This window comes from Anabrus simplex, chromosome 1, assembly GCF_040414725.1.
Source record: "Anabrus simplex isolate iqAnaSimp1 chromosome 1, ASM4041472v1, whole genome shotgun sequence".
In the NCBI taxonomy this organism is placed as follows: Eukaryota; Metazoa; Arthropoda; class Insecta; order Orthoptera; family Tettigoniidae; genus Anabrus; species Anabrus simplex.
The window spans coordinates 1,697,827,875-1,697,849,825 of NC_090265.1; the positions used below are offsets into that span (position 1 = coordinate 1,697,827,875).

General features: G+C 39.4%; 1 protein-coding gene across 3 annotated transcripts in view; it reads left to right on the forward strand.

The window, feature by feature from the left end:
- The window catches only part of enok (enoki mushroom), a 516,902-nt gene that overhangs the window by 233,252 nt on the left and 261,699 nt on the right, over nt 1–21,951 (forward strand). For all 3 annotated transcript variants that reach the window (XM_067138427.2, XM_067138428.2, XM_067138429.2), the window contains exons 3-4: nt 10,865–11,092; nt 16,507–16,721. In XM_067138427.2, the coding sequence (XP_066994528.2) occupies nt 10,865–11,092; nt 16,507–16,721 (443 nt within the window). The remainder of the gene's footprint in view (nt 1–10,864; nt 11,093–16,506; nt 16,722–21,951) is intronic.

Consider the following 21,951-nt stretch of genomic DNA (forward strand, 5'->3'; position numbering starts at 1 on the left):
TTCCTTCATAATTGTTGGTTTCCAGATAGCGGCCTCTTTTTTTTGCAACTAAGCGTTCTGCCTTCTTTAACAGTCTGCTGAATGTATTATTTCTACTCATTTTATTTCTCTGTCCATCAGTCCTAATTATATAGTGGAGAAAACTCTCCTAATCCTGCTGCGTTTCCACACGGGTTGGTTCTTCCTCCTCTTCATCTTAACACACAGATTTTAGCTATCATTGGCAGTTCATCATCGAACAATTGACCACTGAGTACACTGCACGGAGCTGAAGTGTGAGAACAGACGTGAAAAATTCATGTTATTTGGAAACGGAAAGCACCGTCAAGTTCCGGAGATGTGTAAATAGGTTCATACTATTTATAATCTGACACCAACCCCAACTACCAAAAGGTTCCTAGACGAACGACTGCAGAAAACTGCAGAAATAGACCTGAAGTTCTTTAATACCGGTACTCCCGCCATGAGCACCGATGAATGGAAAGCAGTCAATTTTCATCTACCTTACCTTTACACGAGAGGAGCAATTCACGACTTTCATCACCGTATCTATCTATCTATCTATCTATCTATCTATCTATCTATCTATCTATGTATGTACATAAAATAAGACTTTTGTCTATACGTTGCTCAGAATTTGAAAAGAATGGTATTCCTGTATCGATCATGTCCACAGTAAGAAGGAAGTGCACCTTTTACTTTTCCGTAATTTCTGTCTGTCTGTCTGTCGGTCTGTATGTATGTACACACAGTACGAGAAAATGGCTGGAGAGAATTGAATGAAAATCGGTAAACAAAGTCGCTACAATCTAGGCTATAAATCATTTTATTCACGCTGAGTAAAATGGTAGTTTAGGGGAAGGCCTAGAATTTAATTCTCAAATATTTACGTTATTAGCGGCCCTATCAATAAATACTACATACCCAAAGTTACATAGAATTAAATATCCGATCATGTATGTCTTAAACATATTTACCGTATCGGCTGTGATATAAGAGATATTCAGGAATTTGAATTGTTGTTGCTAAGTCCATATCAACGCCGAGCCACGAGATAATGGGTATACAGAATTGAATAAAAATCGGTATGTAGAGTCGGTGAATGACAAACTACAGTACAGACTATAGATAATTGTATTCACCCTGGATGAAATGGGTATACAGAATTGAATAAAAATCGGTATGTAGAGTCGGTGAATGACAAACTACAGTACAGACTATAGATAATTGTATTCACCCTGGATGAAATGGTAGTTTAGGGGAAGGCGCCTAAAATATAATTTTTTGTATGTTATTGGTCTTATCGAAAAGTACTACATAACAAAAGTTAGAATACTATTTCCGATTATTTATGTTTTATTCAGTTTTACCATACCGATTATAATAATAGTAGTATTTCAGAGTTGGAAGGAAACAAAATTTTAAGACTTACAATATCGAAAGCTCATAAAATTGATCAACAATAACATTACACGAACCATTGTTTGTTGTGATGTTCTTTGTCTCTTATGCTGCCACTCATTTCCGATCCGATAGATGGGGTTACTGCTTCGTACCGATAATAGCAGCCTGTCTGAATATTGGCGGGAAGTACCTGGGGAGTTGGATAACTTTCTTCTTTAGCATACCATTCCTCTGGTTCATACATTTACTGATACTGCTGGTAATTAACACACTGGTTCATCACAATATTCCACTTTTTCGAACCCTACTCTGAGGCGCTGATTACAATGAGCAGTGCGCAAACTTAACAGAATAATAGCGTAGAGTGGCAGCGTAGTACGGGTCGTTAAGAGGGATAAAATGTGTGGTGTTCGATTTAATCGCAACATTCCTATTGACGTCATTGTAATGATCTGTCTTGATTTTAGTTGAGAAAACCAGCCTTTCTGAGGTTGTAAAAAGGCATGTGGAGAGTGAGTGTTTGCCATTAAGATGAGAATTCTCCAACTTGATTTTCACAATCAAGTAGGCAAGCGGGCCTACCATTACAATGAAAATTCCCTAACCCAGTCTTCACATGCGAAAGGACGTATGGTGTCTTCCCCGTCTCGTTTCTGGGGGTAATGTTAAGAACTTTGCAATTTAATAGAATCTTACTCGCAACGTGTCCACTACCTAACCTAGAATTCCGTAGCGAAGTACATTGCTCAGAATTTGAAAATAATGGTATTTCTGTATCGGTCATGTCCACAGTGTCAAGGAAATGCACTTTTTACTTTTCCGTAATTTCTGTCTGTATGTCTGTATGTACACGCATCACGAGAAAACGGCTGAAGAGAATATCATGAAAATCGGTATGTAAAGTCGGGGGATGAGTCACTACAGTGTAGGCTGTAAATCATTTTATTCACACCGAGTGAAATAGTAGTTTAGGGGAAGGCCTAAAATGTAATTCTCAAATATTAATTACATTATTAGTGGTCCTATCGATAAATACTACCTGACTAAAGTTATATATAATTACATTTCCGATCATTTATGTCTTGCACATTTTTACCGTACCGGCTGTGTAAACACAGATATTCATGAATTTGTATTTTTGTTGCTATGTCCATATCAATGCCGAGCCACTAGAAAATGGGTTAACAGAATATAATGATACCGGTATATAGAGTCGGGGAGAAAGAAACTACAGTCTATGCTATAAAGAATTTTATTCACCCTGGATGAAATTGTAGTTTAAGGGAAGGCACCTAAAATTTAATTTTTAAATGCCTATGTTATTTGTCCTATCGAAAATGACTACATAACAAAGGTTGTAGGTTACAATTTCCGATCATTTATGTTTTATTATTCAGTTTTACCGTATCGACTATGATAAGAGTGGTATTTCAGAGTCGGGAGAAAACTAAATGTGAAGACCTACAGTATCGAAAGCACATAACATTGATCAACAATATTTTTTTTTTTTTTTTGCTAGGGGCTTTACGTCGCACCGACACAGATAGGTCTTACGGCGACGATGGGATAGGAAAGGCCTAGGAGTTGGAAGGAAGCGGCCGTGGCCTCAATTAAGGTACAGCCCCAGCATTTGCCTGGTGTGAAAATGGGAAACTACGGAAAACCATCTTCAGGGCTGCCGATAGTGGGATTCGAACCTACTATCTCCCGGATGCAAGCTCACAGCCGCGCGCCTCTACGCGCACGGCCAACTCGCCCGGTAACAATAATATTACATTGACCATTGTTTGTTGTGATATTCTTTGTCCCTTATGGTGCCATTCAACTTCAACTGCTGCGTAACGAGTATAACGGCCTGACTGAATATTGGCGGGGAATGGCTGGGGAGTTGGAAAACTTTCTTTTTTAACATGCCATTCCTCTGGTTCAAACATTTCTGATGCTGCTTGTATGTAACACACTGGTTCATCATAGTATTTCAGCTATTCGATCCTTACTCTGATGCGCTGTTTTGAATGAGCAGTGTGTTTATTTACGGCAGTCAGTAGTAGTAGTAGTAGTAGTAGTAGTAGTATGCCCTGGTCTAGAATTACAATTTACCGGCCGAGTTGGCCGTGCGGCTGTGAGCTTGCAGCCGGGAGATAGTGGGTTCGAATCCCATTGTCGGCAGCCCTGAGGAAGTTTTCCATGGTTTCCTATTTTCACACCTCGCAAATGCTGGGGCTGTATCTTAATTAAGGCCACGACCGCTTCCAAGTCCTAGGCCTTTCCTACGCGTCGTCGCCATTAAGACCTATCTGTGTCAGTGCGACGTAAAGTCACTAGGAAAAAAGAATTACAATTTAGGCCGATTCCAATAGCACCACAGTTCGCGGAATAACTCAAAATTCAACCCTGGACAGAGAAGCTTCTTCCTCTTCACTTTTATATAATTCATTTTATTGCATCCTGAAGATGGTTTTCCGTGGTTACGCATTTTCACACCAGGCAAATGCTGGAGCTGTACCTTAATTAAGGCCACGGCCGCTATTTCAAATTAGCAATGAAGAGGGGTTTCTTCTCTGGCTTGGAGGGAAAATTTGCCTCCAAGTCAGGTAGTTTTTTCCGCCACCAGTGTATGAATTGAGACTTTGGGACTCATCGGCTAATCCTAGGAAACAGATTAGTAAAAGGCCATCGTTTTTGTCCTGGGCCTCACCACTATTCCCCCCCCCCCCCGCACCGAAAAAAGACGAAGTGTTTTCACGGGTCACGGCTGTCTGCGGTTTGGTCATTCCAGCTCTGGAATTTTGGAATGTTAGATCGGCGGTGTAGTACTGTTCGTTAAAATTGAGAATATGTGTGGTTTTTCATTTGATCGAGTATTTCATATGAAAACATTGCTTTTAATCGCACCATTGCTACTGACGTCATTGTAATGACCTATGTTCATTTCATTTGGGGAAATTACTATAACAGTCTTTCTGAGGACGTGAAAAGGCAGGTGGAGAGAGAGTGTCTTCCATTATAATGAAAACGCACCAATCTGATTGTGATTGATGGTAGGCAAGCGGGTCTATCATTACAATGAACATTCCCTAACCCAGTCTTCATATGAGAAATGACGTTTGGTGATTTCCCCGGCGCGTTTCTAGGGCAATGTTAAGAGCTATGCAATTTAATACAATCTTGCTCACAACGTGTACACTACCTAATCTAGAATTCTGTATACAATGTAGAATTCCGTAGCGAAGCACGGGTGCATCAGCTAGTTTATAATACGAAGGGTTTTTGCCAGATTTCCAGCGACTGTGTTTGTGTAATCTGCGTCTCACATTGTTCACTATACCACCCAAGGAATGATTAGCATCTGAGGAATGAATACTACGTACTTTGCTCGCGCATGTTCAATGTCACGACCGCTTGTCCGACGCGCACCTTTTCATGTCTCAGTGCCGAGCGAACGGACGTGAGCGAGTCTCGAATCAGCGACCTCCGAGACCAAGGATATTGAGTATTGATCTAGAGTTTTTATGATCATGCAACAGTGGCAAGAAGTCATAGTGCTTCAAATGTTAGAGTGATAATTTTATTAAGTGAAGAATTATAAGTGTGAAAAGGATAAGATTTTATACAAGTTTTACTTGAAGCAAGCTGGTGCAAGGCACTGTTGTGTAATGTTGTGTAATAGCCGACAACACAGCGTCAGTGTAAAACGGAAAACGAAAAAAAAAAAAAAAAAAAAAAAAAAAAAGTTCTGTAAGTGTTTCTAGAAGGAAGGAGTGCGTAGAATTTTTGACGCAGTAGGAAGCCATTTGTTCGAGTAATTTCGATTACCCTCCCCCACCAGTTAGTTAGTGGGATGGACACATGAACCACTAAAAACTACAGACTTCTGGAGAAGTAGAGGGGAAAAGCTTCGAGAGGCTTCGGATAGAAGATATAGGGAATGATACTTCGACAGATCGGGGAGAGAATCCGTCGAACTACTGAGTTAGCAACGCGTGTGCGGCTGTGAGCCAGAATAGCACAGAATTTGTAGGTTATGTGTGTGGCAGTGAGCCGCAGAACTACTATCTGCGCACTTTTTATCGATAGATTTGTGTACAGGTTTGAGGAGTATGGAGGGAGCAATTCCGGTTCCAGTAGTACTGCCAACTGAATGGAAATGAAATCTGAATTGAATCGATAAATGATCGATCGATATGAATTTTGCTAAACCTTTGTTAACTTAAGCCAACAACTGTGTCACACACACATTATATAACATTATCTAACATTTCTCGATGCGAATCTTATTCCTAGAGTGAATTCTATAGTTTGGCTTTGCTGTGTAAATACCGAGCTCGATAGCTGCAGTCGCTTAAGTGCGGCCAGTCTCCATTATTCGGGAGATAGTAGGTTCGAACCCCACTGTCGGCAGCCCTGAAAATGGTTTTCCGTGGTTTCCCATTTTCACACCAGGAAAATGCTGGGGTTGTACCTTAATTAAGGCCACGGCCGCTTCCTTCCAAATCCTAGGCCTTTCCTATCCCATCGTCGCCACAAGACCTATCTGTGTCGGTGCGACGTAAAGCCCCTAGCAAAAAAAAAAAAAAGCTTCCTTCCCACTCCTAGCCCTTCCCTGTCCCATCTTCGCCATAAGACCTATCTGTGTCGGTGCGACGTAAAGTAACTAGAAAAAAATGCTGTGTAAATACCAACTACTAGTACGTAAAGTGTACGCCAGATGTCGCACAGCGATGCATAAGCGATTCATAGTTTGTGTTTCAAAGGTTGCCAGTACGAATCTCGAAGATTGCCGAGGTCGACCAATTCAGCACTAGGGTGTAAATCTATCCAGAAAAGGTGCGCAGATAGTTCAAATGGGGATAGGCAAAACAGTCCAGATATTGCAAAGGGTTACGCGAGGCAGTGAAGGTATCACTATGTACAGCATATGTACTGTAGATACATTAGCTAGTTTGTAATACGAAGGGTTTTTGCCGGATTTCCAGCGACTGTGTTTGTGTAATCTGCGGCTCATATTGTTCACTAGAGCCGCAACGACTAAGTTACTTATCGTAGCTGTGAGCCAAAGACTGGGAACGAACATCGAACTGTTTACTAGGAAGGCCATGTAATATAGTGAGCCTATCATATCAGTAAACTTAACCTTGTAGGCAGAACTTTTGGGAGATAAGATATTCTGATTGACGACGGAGTTCGAGTCTTGGAGTTACACATCCGCTTCTACTAAACATTGTGTCACGATGGACGACTATGGCATCAAGGGTGCGGAGAAGCATGTCAAGAAAGAAAACGTTTGCTGATGGAAGAAGTCTTTAACCACAAGCTAAGTAAATGCCTAGTTTCGCAGTGTTTTATCTTATTGCATTGCACTGTGTAAATGAACTGGGTAGTCAATGACTTTGAGAAGGACGATCTAACCAAGAGCTATATTTGTACTTGTACAAAGATTTTCAAGATTCATAATTGTATATTTTGTAATTGTACAGTGTGTTTATTTGAGAGAATGCAGGTGAAGGGAATTGGTGTGTTGTAAAGTTGATTTCTTGTCATTTTTAACTCTAGCTCCCGAAAAATCGAACCCAGGTCTCTAGTCTGCTAAATCCTTATGATCACGACACCAGTCATGATGGCATCAGTTTCTTGACTGAGAGGCGTGTTCCGTTGCAGAGGGAAGGAGAATTCATATTCATGAGAAAGATAGTTGTTGCCACAATCGTCAGCTCCAAAATCTTGGCGGGTACTCTAGGTGACAGTTGAGTCTCTTCTGTATTACGTGTCGTGTCGATAAACTTGTGAATTTGTAGAACACTGGGTAATTCTCGTAAAAGTTACTTGTTGATGACGTTGACAGATTCATTTCTTGAAGCAAGAATTGCTCTTTGACTCAACCATGTATGATCGTGTCAGTTAAAACAATTCAAACTAATAAAAATAATGAATTAATGAAAGTCCGTCTTTTCTGTATAAGGATTCGTTTAAGAATACGCCAATGTTAACAATTTCAGGGGACAGAAAATCGCTTCCTACGCCACAGACTTAAAATGGTTCCTTGACTTGTATTACCTACTATCTGCGCACCTTTTCTGGATAGATTTACACCCTAGTGCTGAATTGGTCGACCTCGGCAATCTTCGAGATTCGTACTGGCAACCTTTGAAACACAAACTATGAATCGCTTATGCATAGCTGTGCGACATCTGGCGTACACTTTACGTACTAGTACTGTTGTTATTTACACAGCAAAGCCAAACTATAGAATTCACTCTAGGAATAAGATTCGCATCGAGAAATGTTATATAATGTGTGTGCGAGAGACAGTTGTTGGCATAAAATAACAAAGGTTTAGTAAAATTCATATCGATCGATCATATTATCGATTCAATTCAGATTTCATTTCCATTCAGTTTGCAGTACTACTGGAACCGGGATTGCTCCCTCCTTACTCCTTACCCGTACTCAAATCTATCGATAAAAAGTGCGCAAATGTACCTTATGTTCAGATTGAGGTGGTTTGGGCATTTAATGAGGATGGAGCCAACAAGAATGACTTGACTGGTAGAGACGTGTGGCAGGAAAACGGATGGTGGGAAGACGAAGGACCCACTGGATGGACATCAAAAAGATAGACATTGTAGATCGGAGAATGACGCTGGAGGACGTCATTAACAACAGAACGTACGTCAATAAGACAGAATGGAAGAGGCTTGCGAACAGTACCCGGAAATCTGGAACTGTAAGATGAAGATGATGATGATGATGGTGCTGACATATGTTGCCTAGCAACGGTGAATCTATGCATTTAATCTTGGTGACAGCATGGATTGTCATATCCCAACACACGTTTTCAGGCGGTTTTTCGTTCATAACTCACCACGAAAGAGAGCTTGAAAAATCCGGCATTGAGGTACATTTGGATGCCCTTCCATCTAGATAGGTTAATAATTTCAGATCTCTGCGTGCCGTAGATATGGCTGCAAATCGTGCATAAGAAAACACACACACTTTTTATTATTATAGAAAACAGTTTTAATGGTTTTATGTCCCACTAGCTACAATTCCCATGTTGGTGGGGGGCAGTAGAATAACTCTCACGGTAGACCTTGTCTGTCATAAGAGGCGACTAAAAGGAACTCCCGTGGCTCTGAACTGGGGGAGGCCACGGGGTCCTGAGCTGAGTCCTGCCAAAGCATCCCCTTACATGTGTCCGGCTCCTCACGTGCATCTATCCTATCCGACAGTATTGGTTGTTGAGGCCTAGGAAGTCTTTCATTCTCACTCCGTTCTTTGGCTGTTGTCTTCATTTTTCGAAGTGTTTGGCCCCTTCAGTTTTTCTCTCTGATTAGTGTTAATAGTGGAAGGTTACCCAGTTATATTTTCTCTTAAAATAATAACGGTTTTTGATGTCGGTAATTTTGTCTCGCTCGAGTTCTTTTACGTGCTGGTAAATCTGCTAACACGAGGCTGGTATATCTGAGCCCTTACATATACTACCAGACTGTTGGACTAGATTGGTTGCACCCCATATCTGGTAACACATTCAGAAGACGTGGGTGTTTATGTCTCACTCATAGATGTGGTTTTTACAAGGTTTCCATTGCAGATCGAGGTGACATGCTCTTAAATACAAGGGCAGTGTTCCTTATCCAGTATATTACATGTTGTTGTTTGAGTCATCAGTCCATAGACTGGTTTGATGCAGCCCTCCATGCCACCCTATCCTGTGCTAACCATTTCATTTCTACGTAACTATTGCATCCTACATCCTACATCTGCTCTAATCTGCTTGTCATATTCATATCTTGGTCTACCCCTACTGTTCTTACCCCCTACACTTCCTTCAAAAACCAACTGAACAAGTCCTGGGTGTCTTAAGATGTGTCCTATCATTCTATCTCTTCTTCTCGTCAAATTTAGCCAAATCGATCTCCTCTCACCAATTCGATTCAGTATCTCTTCATTCGTGATTCGATCTATCCATCTCACCTTCAGCATTCTTCTGTAACACCACATTTCAGAAACTTCTATTCTCTTTCTTTCTGAGCCAGTTATCGTCCATGTTTCACTTCCATACAATGCCACGCTCCACATGAAAGTCTTCAAAAACATCTTTCTAATTCCGATATCAATGTTTGAAGTGAGCAAATTTCTTTTCTTAAGAAAGCTCTTCCTTGCTTGTGCTAGTCTGCATTTTATGTCCTCCTTACTTCTGCCATCGTTAGTTATTTTACTACCCAAGTAACAATATTCATCTACTTCCTTTAAGCATTTCCTAATCTAATATTTCCTGCATCACCTGCCTTCGTTCGACTGCACTCCATTACTTTTGTTTTGGACTTATTTATTTTCATCTTGTACTCCTTACCCAAGACTTCATCCATACCATTCAGCAACTTCTCGAGATCTTCTGCAGTCTCAGATAAAATAACAATATCATCGGCAAATCTTAAGGTTTTGATTTCCTCTCCTTGGACTGTGATTCCCTTTCCAAATTTGTCTTTGATTTCTTTTACTGCCTGTTCTATGTAAACATTGAAAAGGAGAGGGGACAAACTGCAGCCTTGCCTCACTCCTTTCTGGTTTGCTGCTTCTTTTTCAAAGCCCTCGATTCTTATCACTGCAGACTGATTTTTATACAGATTGTAGATAATTCTTCGTTCTCGGTATCTGATCCCTATCATCTTCAGAATCATAAATAGCTTGGTCCAATCAACATTATCGAATGCCTTTTCTAGATCTACAAATGCCATGTACGTGGGCTTGTCCTTCTTGATTCGATCCTCTAAGATCAGACGTAAAGTCAGGATAGCTTCACGTGTTCCTACATTTCTTCTGAAGCCAAATTGATCTTCTCCCAACTCAGCTTCAACTTGTTTTTCCATTCTTCTGTAAATAATACGTGTTAAAATTTTGCAGGCATGAGATACTAAACTAATGGTGCTGTAGAATAATAATAATAATAATATCGGTTTTATGTCCCACTAGCTAAAACTAGGTTCTTTTACAGTTTTCTGGACCTCTGAGTGCCAGTAATTTTGTCCCGCTGGAGTTCAAACACCTTTAGCTACCATTCTTGTGACTCACAAAATCAATGATTAACCATTTATGTTAATTCAGTTATGATTAGGGGAAGCTTATCTCAGATTAAATGAACTGCTCTGCCAGGATGTTCTGCGATGCATTAATTTGTGAGCACTATCAGCCGGGCAAAACATTACATCACTGACTGCCGCTACGCAACTTGGTGTAGCAACAAATATGATGTTAAGAATGTCATAGTACATTTATACTTTGTTCATATTGAAAGGAATTATGGTTTGAGGATTTTTGTGTGCCAAACATAAATTAAGGTAAAGCCAAAATAAGCCAGTAGTTTTCTTATGGATCCTTCCCAAATTCTTACATTTTATTTTTTAAATTTGAAGTTTAGGGCCTAGTCTTAATACTAACATGCTATATGTTCTGCTTACAGCCATCGGGTGCACTGCCTATTTGTGGCGAGTGCCTAGGGACCGAGGCAAAAAATCGTCATGGGCGTGCTGAAGAGCTTAGCTCATGTGGAGAGTGTGGCTGCTGTGTTCACCTGTCTTGCTTACCAGGCGGACGTGGGGCTGAGCTGGGTGCGTTGTTGGCCAAGGGTGGTCGCTGGTGTTGTGAGGAGTGTCGGACATGCTCCTCGTGTCAACAGGCGACTGACCAGGTATAGTGCACTTTTTCTTGGATGACTGGTATATTTTTGGCTCTTCATGTTATTGTAGTTGTTTATCATTCACTGATTTTACCACAGAATCAGTGTTCCTAACATGTGAGAAGTAATCAAGGGGTGGATAGTGCACCCCAAAAATCACAAAAAGTCCTGAGGAACATGTGCCCCTGCAGTTGATGGTTTAAGAATAAGCAAGTAAGTACTTCAGATATGGTGATACATCTTCTTTTAAAGCCTTCCTTTCTCTCGCCTTTACTTTTAACTATAACAAAAACAGCTTAGTGATCAGTTGATCTCTAATACCATCTGTCACTTCAGTATCTCTGTGGAGTTTTATCAACACCATGTCTGGAATATTTTACCCTCTAGCTGGTTGAATACCTTCTGATTCAGCTGTTATACTCAGATTAACTTATTCACCATTTGTTGATCATGTTTTCTGTCATTTGCATTACCTTCCCAGTTAACATTTGGTAAATTGGAGATCACTCATTACAATAACTTTCCTTTCTGTGGCACTCCCTGTATAGCTGATTACCATTTCAGATAATTCTGCATCAGTTTCAACATTACCCCTTTCAGGTCTGTAAATCCCAAAAAAACATGAAGTTACTTCAGTGTATTGTTATGAGTAGGGCTCGGATGTTTACGACCTAAAAATAACCCACCAAATAAGCAAGCAAATATGACCTCAAAAGTGACGAAATATGACGTAAGAATTACAAAACTATGACCCAAAAACGATTAATCTAAATATGGCCATTTTAAAATAAGTTATAAATTGAAATGGCAATTACTTTGATACATATTTGTCAACTAAATTCTTCATTCTTACTTTCATATTAATTTTCTGAATATACATATTTAGCAGTTATTCACAGTCTATTGTCCTCGATTCACTTATCAAACATTTGTGAATACATACCTATAAAGTACTAAAGTTTGCTAAGATTATCAGATCACACAACAATTTAAAAGTCAAAACATGTTTGTACCTTTCATTGGTGGTTTGAAATACGAAGAAATCATATTTATCATATTTTGGAACGTTTAAGCCCAGATTACATTAATATTGCTCAAGTGCGTTAAAGTTTAAATTGAGCACCACGAGACGAATTAAGTATATGTCTTTGGATACATTATGGTACTGAAGCATATGACTGGATTCATCTTCAAAGCATCAGGTGCAAAAGACCTCCGAATATCAATTTACACATTCTTGTAAGAAGAGAAGCTCCTTTCTACGTCACAAGAAGTTATTGGTGCATATGTAAATGCATAAGTCACTGCTGTCGAGTATGCACTCATCTTGAAGTGTACTGGTACCTTCTCCTCCAAGAACATAATTTATCTTGCACACACAGCGAAAACCGTCACCTTGATTAAGTACATTTTTTAAAGTTTCCATTTTACTATTCTATGCGATTGTTGTGCTGAAAGTTCACCACTTCTCACAATTTCAACACCTGCATGAATTTCTAAGGTAGTAGCTTCTAAACGAGTAACTGCACTCGATATAATTCCAAAGTTCGACTTTCTGACAAACTGTAGGAAAACAATTCCTGCGCAATCTTGATAGAAGAGGCAGAGTATTCCATTTGTATTAACTACAGGTATACGGAAAAGCAGTTTTGTAAATACTAGTTCTCATTCAGAAAGTTGATGATTTTGCACAGCTACAACTGTTGCCAAACCGCCGAAATATGACCGAAATATGACGTTTCTATGAAAATGGCTCAAAATATGACCTTATGACAAAAAATAGCCAAAATATGCATTTATATGACAAATAAAAATCACTTAATTGTGACTATACTCACCTGATTTGCACCAAAATCCAATCAGGGAAGAAAATAGAGACAAAGAAAATGACTTTTCCTAAACATCCGAGCCCTAGTTATGAGAGATGAGCCTTACACCTAGAATTTCATGTTTTTCATCCTTAACATGTTTGTAACTTTTTTCTTTCACCATTATGAATACTCCCCTCCTACCACTTCTGTCCTGTGTATATGACAAACACTCTAGTTCCTTGAGAAAATTTCTGCATCTATATTATCACTTCTCAACTATGATTCAGTTCCTGTTACAATTTGTTTCCGTAATATACCTCTCTGTAACTCTTCTAAACAAATACCTCACTTACCCGTTCCATTGCGGTTTAACTGAAGGCCATCTGAGCGTAGATCACTATTTCCTACCTATTAGAATCTCCATCTCACTCCCAATTAACCCACATTCCCATACCCTACATTCATTTATATCCCCAATCACCCGCCAGTCAGTATCCTTCCTACATAGTATCCCCCGATAACAATCTTTACTCCCTTAAATTCTCCCGTGCTATCTTAACCAGATCACCAACTATAATCCTGCTTGTTTGTTCCTGCATGGCAAATTAGCACCTTCTCCTCACCCTACTCCTTTCCTTCTACTTTCCTCATCTGCCTTAACCCCTGGAGATCTTAATTTTTCACTCTGAACACCCCTTGAAATCTGACATTCATCTGATGTTCACACCGAACTTGGCCCTCTCCTGTTTGCCCTGTATATTAATTATATATTATAATTATAAAATATGATAGATATCACCTTTATGCTGTTGAGCTTCAAATTTACTGCCACATTAATATAAAAGATATATTGAACACAATAAGAGATATTAAATCTGAACTTGACCAGCTGGATGTGTAAGCCAGTGAAAACTCTCTCCTCCGAAAAAAAAGAAAAAAAAGAAAAAGAAAATGTTCTCAGAAATTATTATACGCCTTGCATAAAAGTTATACTATTCCTCCAGTGACATCAAATGCAATCATAATCCCGTTCAGTAAGGAAGTGAAGAACCTAGGTATGATCTTGACTGAAAATTTGACTGGTCTGCACATGTAAGAAATATATCTAGAAAGTTGTATGCGACGCTCCACCTTCTGAAACTTTTATACTACCAATTCTTGACTATAGCATTAGTGTCCTCGTTGATGCGACCTGTGAACAAACTTCGAAACTCAATGACAGGTCAGTGTGAGAAGAGGGCACAACAGAAAGAGGGGACAAGGACAAACATGAAAACACGAAAGACTAGGACATTCTCCACATCTTCATAAAGTGCTGTCTTTGAATAGATAGACTGTCTCGTCATCAGTACCAGTTTTCATTCATCCATTTCTTCTCAGCCCTCAGTGAGTTACTTTCTGCTTCCGAGCTTCATCAGCAGGCGCAGGCATCAACACTCATCGATGAGCCACCGTGACATTTCTTTGGTCTTGATACAGGAAGTTTAAGATACAAAGAAACCCAGATGAACATAGAGCAAGGGAAGAAACGTAAGATAAAGATTAATACAAGAGGTAAAAGCGGAGGAACGAAGGACAAAAACAAAAGGAGAAAAGGATCCCGACAAGATAATATATACAGTAAAATTAAATTCTTTCAAAGTCCACACTTCGTCCGGCTCCGTCCGTGTAACAACACGTTTACATGCTGCTCAAGGTTCAAATTGAAGTGGGAATTCATCTCTAATTACATCACGATCTTATATGATCAAAGTAAACTTCCCTGGAACCACCTAATATCTAAAGGATGCACACAGACTGAATTATGTAACGAACAGCCGGAATTTTAAGAATTTTATATCACACCAATTGTATCATAATTTTATCGTATTTCACGTATCACCACATTAATTGTATGTTATTTTATAATGAGTTAAAATTTGTTTTAGATGTTTTAGGAATATATATATTGTTTTAATTTGTACTCAAGGCTGATGATGGCACATAGATGCCGAAACTAGTACCATTTGACTATTTGACATGTGATTAAATCACAATAAAACGTCATTGTATTGAATAGGTGGACCTTGAAAGAATTTAATTTTACTGTAATCCCACTTCAATACGGAACCAATGAAATTCATAAATGTAAGTAAAAGATAATATATGTATTGGAAAAGAACAAAAGGGTGTCAAAACAAGTCATATGTAGAGAGAAGGAACAAGAAAAGGAACACGTAATATTACGAATACAACAACAGGTCAATGTGGGAAGAGGGAGCAGTAGAAAGAATAGACGAGGACAAACATGAAAACACATCAGGAAAAGGGCAATCTCCATGTGTCCTACTCTGCCATCTTCAGATACATAGACTCTCCTCCTCAATCCCAGTTCTTCAAGTATATTTAGAGCTTGAAGTTCCTTTGATAAAGTAAGAATTACAACATACATTTAGCAGATATGCAAAATCACTCTCAAATCAGTCCACTTGTTGGCCATGATCATTACGTGGTTAAATCTTTAATTGTCTGACACCATGGTTGTGTGTTCTATTGGTGGGGGGAATCACTATCAGAATGTTGGCTGGCAGGGTAGGACAGGTGATGGGATACAGACCGTCAGCACTAGATGGCATGTCAGAAGCCTGGATCAGTTCCAAACTTCTCTGCATTGTTCAAATGAAGTGAGGGCATGTGACGCTGTTGATGGCGATAGTGGCGATTTGTCTGTTGGCAAGGCACGCCTCAGTGTTATTTGACGGGTAGGCTGTATGCTAACACTGGGTTTCACCCCTACCCCTGCTTCCCATCACATCACCTTCAGATATGCAGGTCGCCCAGGGTCTCAAGTAGAAAGACGTAGTCCAGGCAAGGTGAAAATGTCCTTGGACACCCCTGACACTAAAAGCGATATATCAAATAAATAAATAAATAAATAAATAAATAAATAAATAAATAAATAAATATATAAATAAAAACTGTCAGACAATATCCTCTTGTGGAAGGAAATCAGGACAAGAGATCTTGGTACATACTGTATCTTGTAACATTTTCCAAATTGTATTTGTTTTAATGACATGATTGCAAGAAAGAAAAATACTGAGTGAGGAGAATATGAGTTACCTGAGAATCCAGTGGGTCAATCCAGCTGCGATGTTGCCTGAGGCCATACTTGATAAGGTGGGATCCCGAGCTTAGCAGGAACTGTGAGAACATTACCAGCCTGTGCTAAACAACTGCTGAAACCGCTTGTTTACAGTAATGTGCTAAGAATAGCCCAAGCATTTTATTCCAAAATGAGTTCTGCGAAGAGTGTTTATTCAAGATTCACATAAACGCACAGAATTAGCTCATGCTCTTGGGAACTTATTTAAAAAAATCTCGTACTATACATGATCATGATTATTATTCTTTATACTCATTCTCCCGGTAAACAGAAACATTGTAGGAAGTTGATATGATATTCTATGAGATTATCTTCATCCCATGTAAGATCATAATTAGCAGATGAAATATTAATTCTGTGTAAAGTTTGGATGCAAATGTGTTGGTGTTTGCAATTTTGGAATTTCTACTTGCAGCATTTTAATTAATTCTCTATTGCTATCCTCTAACACGTAGCACTGTATGTTTCAGACTTGTCTTTTATGTTGCTGTGACTGTGATCGAGGGTACCACATGGGGTGCCTGGACCCTCCTGCTGAAAGGCGGCCGAAGGCACCATGGCGGTGTAAGCACTGTTTGGTGCATCACACCAGTAAGAAAGCAAGAAAGTTGTTGGATGCCGCGGGTACCGTCAAAAAGAAGTACTCAAAAGTCAGGGAAAAGAGCCGGGATGTGAAGAATTACAGGTAAGTGGTTTTTGATCAATCTCAGAAACAGATTATCATCAATATGTAAACAAAGAGTCTTACAATTCTTTGGACACACTATGCGACATGGGAATGACAGCATTGAAAAACTGATCATTCTTGGAAATGCTCCCGGCAAGAGAGATCTTGTTTAAGTTCCTACTCGATGGTCGAATATTATCAAGAGTATAATTGGCTTGAGTGTCTTTGGTGTAGCACGTCTGGCCGAGAATCGCAAGAGATCCTCGGAATTGAGGGAACGATAAAAGAGAGAGAGGTTTTATGTACATTTTTTAAATGCGGTAAGTGGGGAACTCAGTTTAGCTAAACCTCACCCAGGCGGGGAGAAGTTTCTTCACATGATATAAAATACGCAACAACACTATGTGGTGATACACAGGTTGGCCGAGATAAAATGTTACAAGCACATTTCTCTTAAATGAATAGATAAAACAAAATGTTTTGTCTTCCAAATGATGATGGTGGAAGGGCCTTCCAAACTGTGATATGGACAATATTTTCCCTTCTTGCTTTTGATCTTCATGTTTAGTAATTAACTTTTCCTTACTCCTAATGATTCTTCGATTTTCATGTCTTTCTTACAAGCATACAATCTTTTCCACTCAAATGTTGAGATCTGCTCAGCACACCCTCTACTTAATATAGATGTGGATTCCTGAATGAGTAAATTTATAATACCAAATGGTCTGTTATTGGACATATAAATTTTCCAGCTAACTCATTCCTGGTGCCACCATTTCGTCCCCGTGTGCTAGGCTGGGCTCATCAGTTGGTACCTAGCACACCTACCAAGACGCATGGCTAGTGCATACCGTGGAGGCCACTGCGTACGCTACTTGAAGCCACTGGCAGTGCCAATGCACTATGAGAGACTTTGTCTCACTACCTTTTTTGTGCAGTGGGTGAATGAGGGCTGTTGTCCGGTGTTCTGGTAGTTCTTCTGTAATCCAGATAGAGACAAGTTGTTGATGGAGGGCAATGTTTGCTGATCTTCCTGTATATTTCCAGATTTCTGCAAACGTCTGATCATCTGATATTTTGGCTGAAGATTATGCTAAATAGTGTTGAAACTAGTTCCAAGTAAACATGTTGTAACTTAACCATTTTAACATTTATTTGTATTGAAAAGGTGGACCCCTTAAGTTCATATGTTCTCAGTTCAATACAGATATAAGATGAAATTCTTAAATTTGAAAGGTCTGATCTTCTCGTGGCGCTTTGTAGTTTTTAAATTTATTCAGTGCTTGGTAGACTTCCTTTATTGCAGGGGGGATTGATGTTTTCTGGTGGTGTTTTTATTGGGGTGTTGGTGTCCAAATGAAGGAGTTCTGTAGGTTCCTCACAATTTAAAAGCTTGTTGAAATACTTAGCCAGAATTTTTGCATTGTCTTTTATTGTTATGAGCCAGCTTACCATTTTCATTTTTCATCAGTAGGGTTGGGGGTTTATATTTTTGGAGCTGTTTTCTGAAGGTGTTGTACTAGTCCCTTGATTGAGTTTTATTGAATTGTTCTTCAATTAACTGCAGTGTGTCTTTATGATGCTGTCTTTTTATTCTTCTTAAGACTTGAGTAGATTCTTTTCTCTGTTTTACTAGATATTTCTGATTTTTGGGACATAGCCACGCCTGATATCTTTTCTCCACTGTATCATCATATTCACTGTTCCACCATTGGTGTTTTTTATGTGGTTTAATTGGAGCCAGTTCTTCTGCAATTTGTTGTTTGTGTACTAAGTCTTCAAGTTTATCTGTGATTTTTATTTTTTCAATTGCTTTCTGGTAATTTTCATTGTTGATTAGCGGATCTATTTTTCTTTTCGTTTTAGGGGCTTACATTTGGTGTCTCCTCTGGGGAGTGAGTTTAATTTTAACTACGTAGTGATCTGAACCTGTGTCTATTCCTCGGAGGACTTTGACGTTATAGATCACTTTGTGGTGGTATTTGTCCATGCAGATGTGATCCAGTTGTTATTCTCTTTTAGTGTAGTCAGGGTGTTTCCATGTTTTGAGATTTTGAGGTTTTCTCTTAAAACGTAGATTTTGAGATTAAATTATAGTTCCTACACAGGTCAACTAGTCTCTCTCCATTGTTTCTTGTATGCTGGTCGTTTTCCGATTATGTCACGGTATTTTCTTTCTCTGCCTAGTTAAGCATTGAAGTCGCCTATTAATAATTTTACGTGGTTAAAGGGATGTTATCTATGGTCTAGTCCAATAGGTCCCAAAATTCTTCTGTTACCTCATGGTCTTTTGAGGAGTTGTTTTTATCATTAGTGGGAGCATGGGCATTTATTATAGTATAGATTTTATTAGATGCCTTTAAGGTGAGCGTTGAGAGTCGTGGAGACTGGGATTTGTATTCTTGAACTGAGTTTATTATTTTAAGGCGGGCCAAAAATCCTGTTCCAAATTATGGGACATTCTTCATCACTCCTTTCCCAGGTATACCTTTATAAAGTCTGTACCCTTGAGATTCCAAGGCATCCTCGTCGGTGTTTCTAATTTCCTGTAACCCCATGATAAGAATTTTGTGTTGGTCCATTATGTCAGTGATCACTTTTGGTTTACTGGTTTGCATGAGTGAGTTTATATTGTGTGTAGAGAAGTATGTTATCTGCTTTGGTTTGATTCTTGATTTTGTCTCGTTCGTGTATGTGGTACTGGGGTATTTCCGTGCCTCCGACTTCATAGTATCTTTCAAGTGGCAGCCCACTGTATCCGATTGCTGCCTTCTATGAAGTCTTGGTTCAGCCGGTGGAGTATTCTTTAAAAGACCTTCCATGGTTGACTATCAAGGTGTCACCTGTGTGGGACTAGGTCCCGAATTACAACTCTGGATGTGATCCAGTGAGGTGATAATGAGGCCGCTTCTCTGGAGTAGAAACGCCTTGTGCAGCCGCCCGTAACCCGGAGAACAGACGCTGCATAATGGATTCCAGTGGCATTTCCTCCACTGTGGGGACCATCACCCCACCCCACATAAAGGGGCTCATTTGCCCAAAGCCGTTGGCCCCGTTAGCGAGTCAGGTTATTTCCCGCTGTCCAACACTCGGCGATGGCAGTTTTACAGCTGGGTGCCAGACCAGCAAACCTTCCTCCTTTCTCATTCCGGACCTGGGACCGGACAATGGCGGAGTATATTCAAGTATATGTTCTAACATCAAACAGTTCTGATGACGAGGTAGAAGTGTTCTGTGAACAAACAGAAAATTTGTTAGAGTTAGTCGAAAATAAAGATAATGTGATTATATGATGAGTTTTGTTAGCAACGTGGCATGGTTGTAATAAACACCTCCTTCGAAGTACCTATCCAAAGGAGATAACACATGGAAGGCATCATGAGATAATGCACAATATCATATTGATAATATATTATACAAAGGTATCAAAACCAGATTAAATCCAGGCGCAGCTATCCGGAACCTGATATGGACAATGATCACAATCTTGTGGTAGCCAAGTGTGTCTTTAACCTGAAGAAGAATATGAAATCAATCCAATGTCAGTGGAACTCCCAGAGTTGAAAGAACGCTGATATACAAAAGGGAAACTAACCAGATAATTGACTCTGTGTACAACATTGCTAAAGAATGGAATAACTGAGCCTGGTGAAGAAGTGCCTGAAAAGAGATGGTTTGTGTCAAGGAAGCCATGGACAACTCATGTAATCATGATTCTTATTCGTGAAGGGGGAAAAAGAAGGGTAGGGAGGGAAAAAAAAGTAAAAAAAAAAAAACTAGAAATAAAATCAAAATGAAATGATATGAAGCAAAGGATAACAGGATGGAAGAGACCAGAGAAATTATAGAAAAACGTCAAGATCAGAGGAAAAGTGGAAAAAGGCATATTCCAATATCAGAATCCTGCAACCCAAGAAGCAGAAGCTTCATAGTCAGGGATAAAAAGGGAAACTTTCTGTTTAATGCCAAAGGAGCCTGCGATCGTTGGAAGGAGTACATCGAAGAGGTATAGATATGCGATGTGAGCAGTACTACCAGCTACATTGAAAAAGAGCATGGGATATACAGTATTAGAAAGGGTCCCTCACTCACACCTTCTGAGTTTATTGCAGCACTACACAGTCACCAGAAAAATAAAACATCTGGTCCAGATAACATTCCGGCTGAACTTCTTAAACACTCGGTGATGATGTGAAACGTTGTCTTTAACTGGTGTCAGATTGCTATGAAAGTGGCATAGTTCCCACTGACTTCTTTAAAAGCAGAACTGTTGCACTGTTGAAAAGAGAAATGCCGTGGACTGTTCAGATTACCAAACTATCTCTCTTCTGTCCCATACCTCAAAAGTACTGCTTATCATCATCAAGAATAGAAATACAGCAGAGTTAGAACACTTCATTGATAAGGACCAGTTTGGATTTCGATCAGGGAGGGGTTTAATTCTAGAGAGAAGTCTTCAGAAGAATGGAGGTATACATGACCGTCAGCTTAAAGAAAGCTTTTTACCGTGTGTACTGAAAGCAGCTTTTCTAAGCAATCATAAAGGTAGGACTTGTTTGGAAGAATAGGTGCCTCGTACTGAATTTATACAGAATGGCGAACACTGATTGTGGAATCAATGGAGCAAAGCAAAATGCTAAAATAAGAAGAGGAGTTAGATAATGCTGTTCACTCTCTCCTTCTCTCTTTGATATATTCATAACGGGCGTGAAAGAGAAAACCGCTCAGATAAAAATTTGTGGTGAAAAAGTTCATTCCCGAAGATTCACTGATGATATTGCTGTACTGGCAGAAACAGGCAAAGGTATGCAGAGAATGCTCAGCATATCAGCAGAAATGTTAAACAAATGGAACTTCTAAATTAATACAAAAAAAAATCTAAAACCATGACGTTACGTACATCTTGCAAACACCTATAATATACATTGAAATTGCCCCGATAAAATTAAACAAGTAGAACAATTTTGCTACCTTGGAACCCTAATTACATGTGACAACCAGAAATTACTAGAATTTATGGAGAGGATGGCAATGGTAACAGAGCCCTCCAAGATGGAAAACATCTGCTGGTCAACAAACATAGACATTGAAACCCTGAAAACCTGTGTATGGAGCATGTATGGTTGTGAAAGCTGGATATTAAGAGAACAGGAAAAGAAAAGGTTTGATATACTTGAAATGTGGATCTGGTGGAGAATGCAAAGGATAAGTTGGGCTGAAATTAAGAGCAATGAGTCCTTAAAGAGAT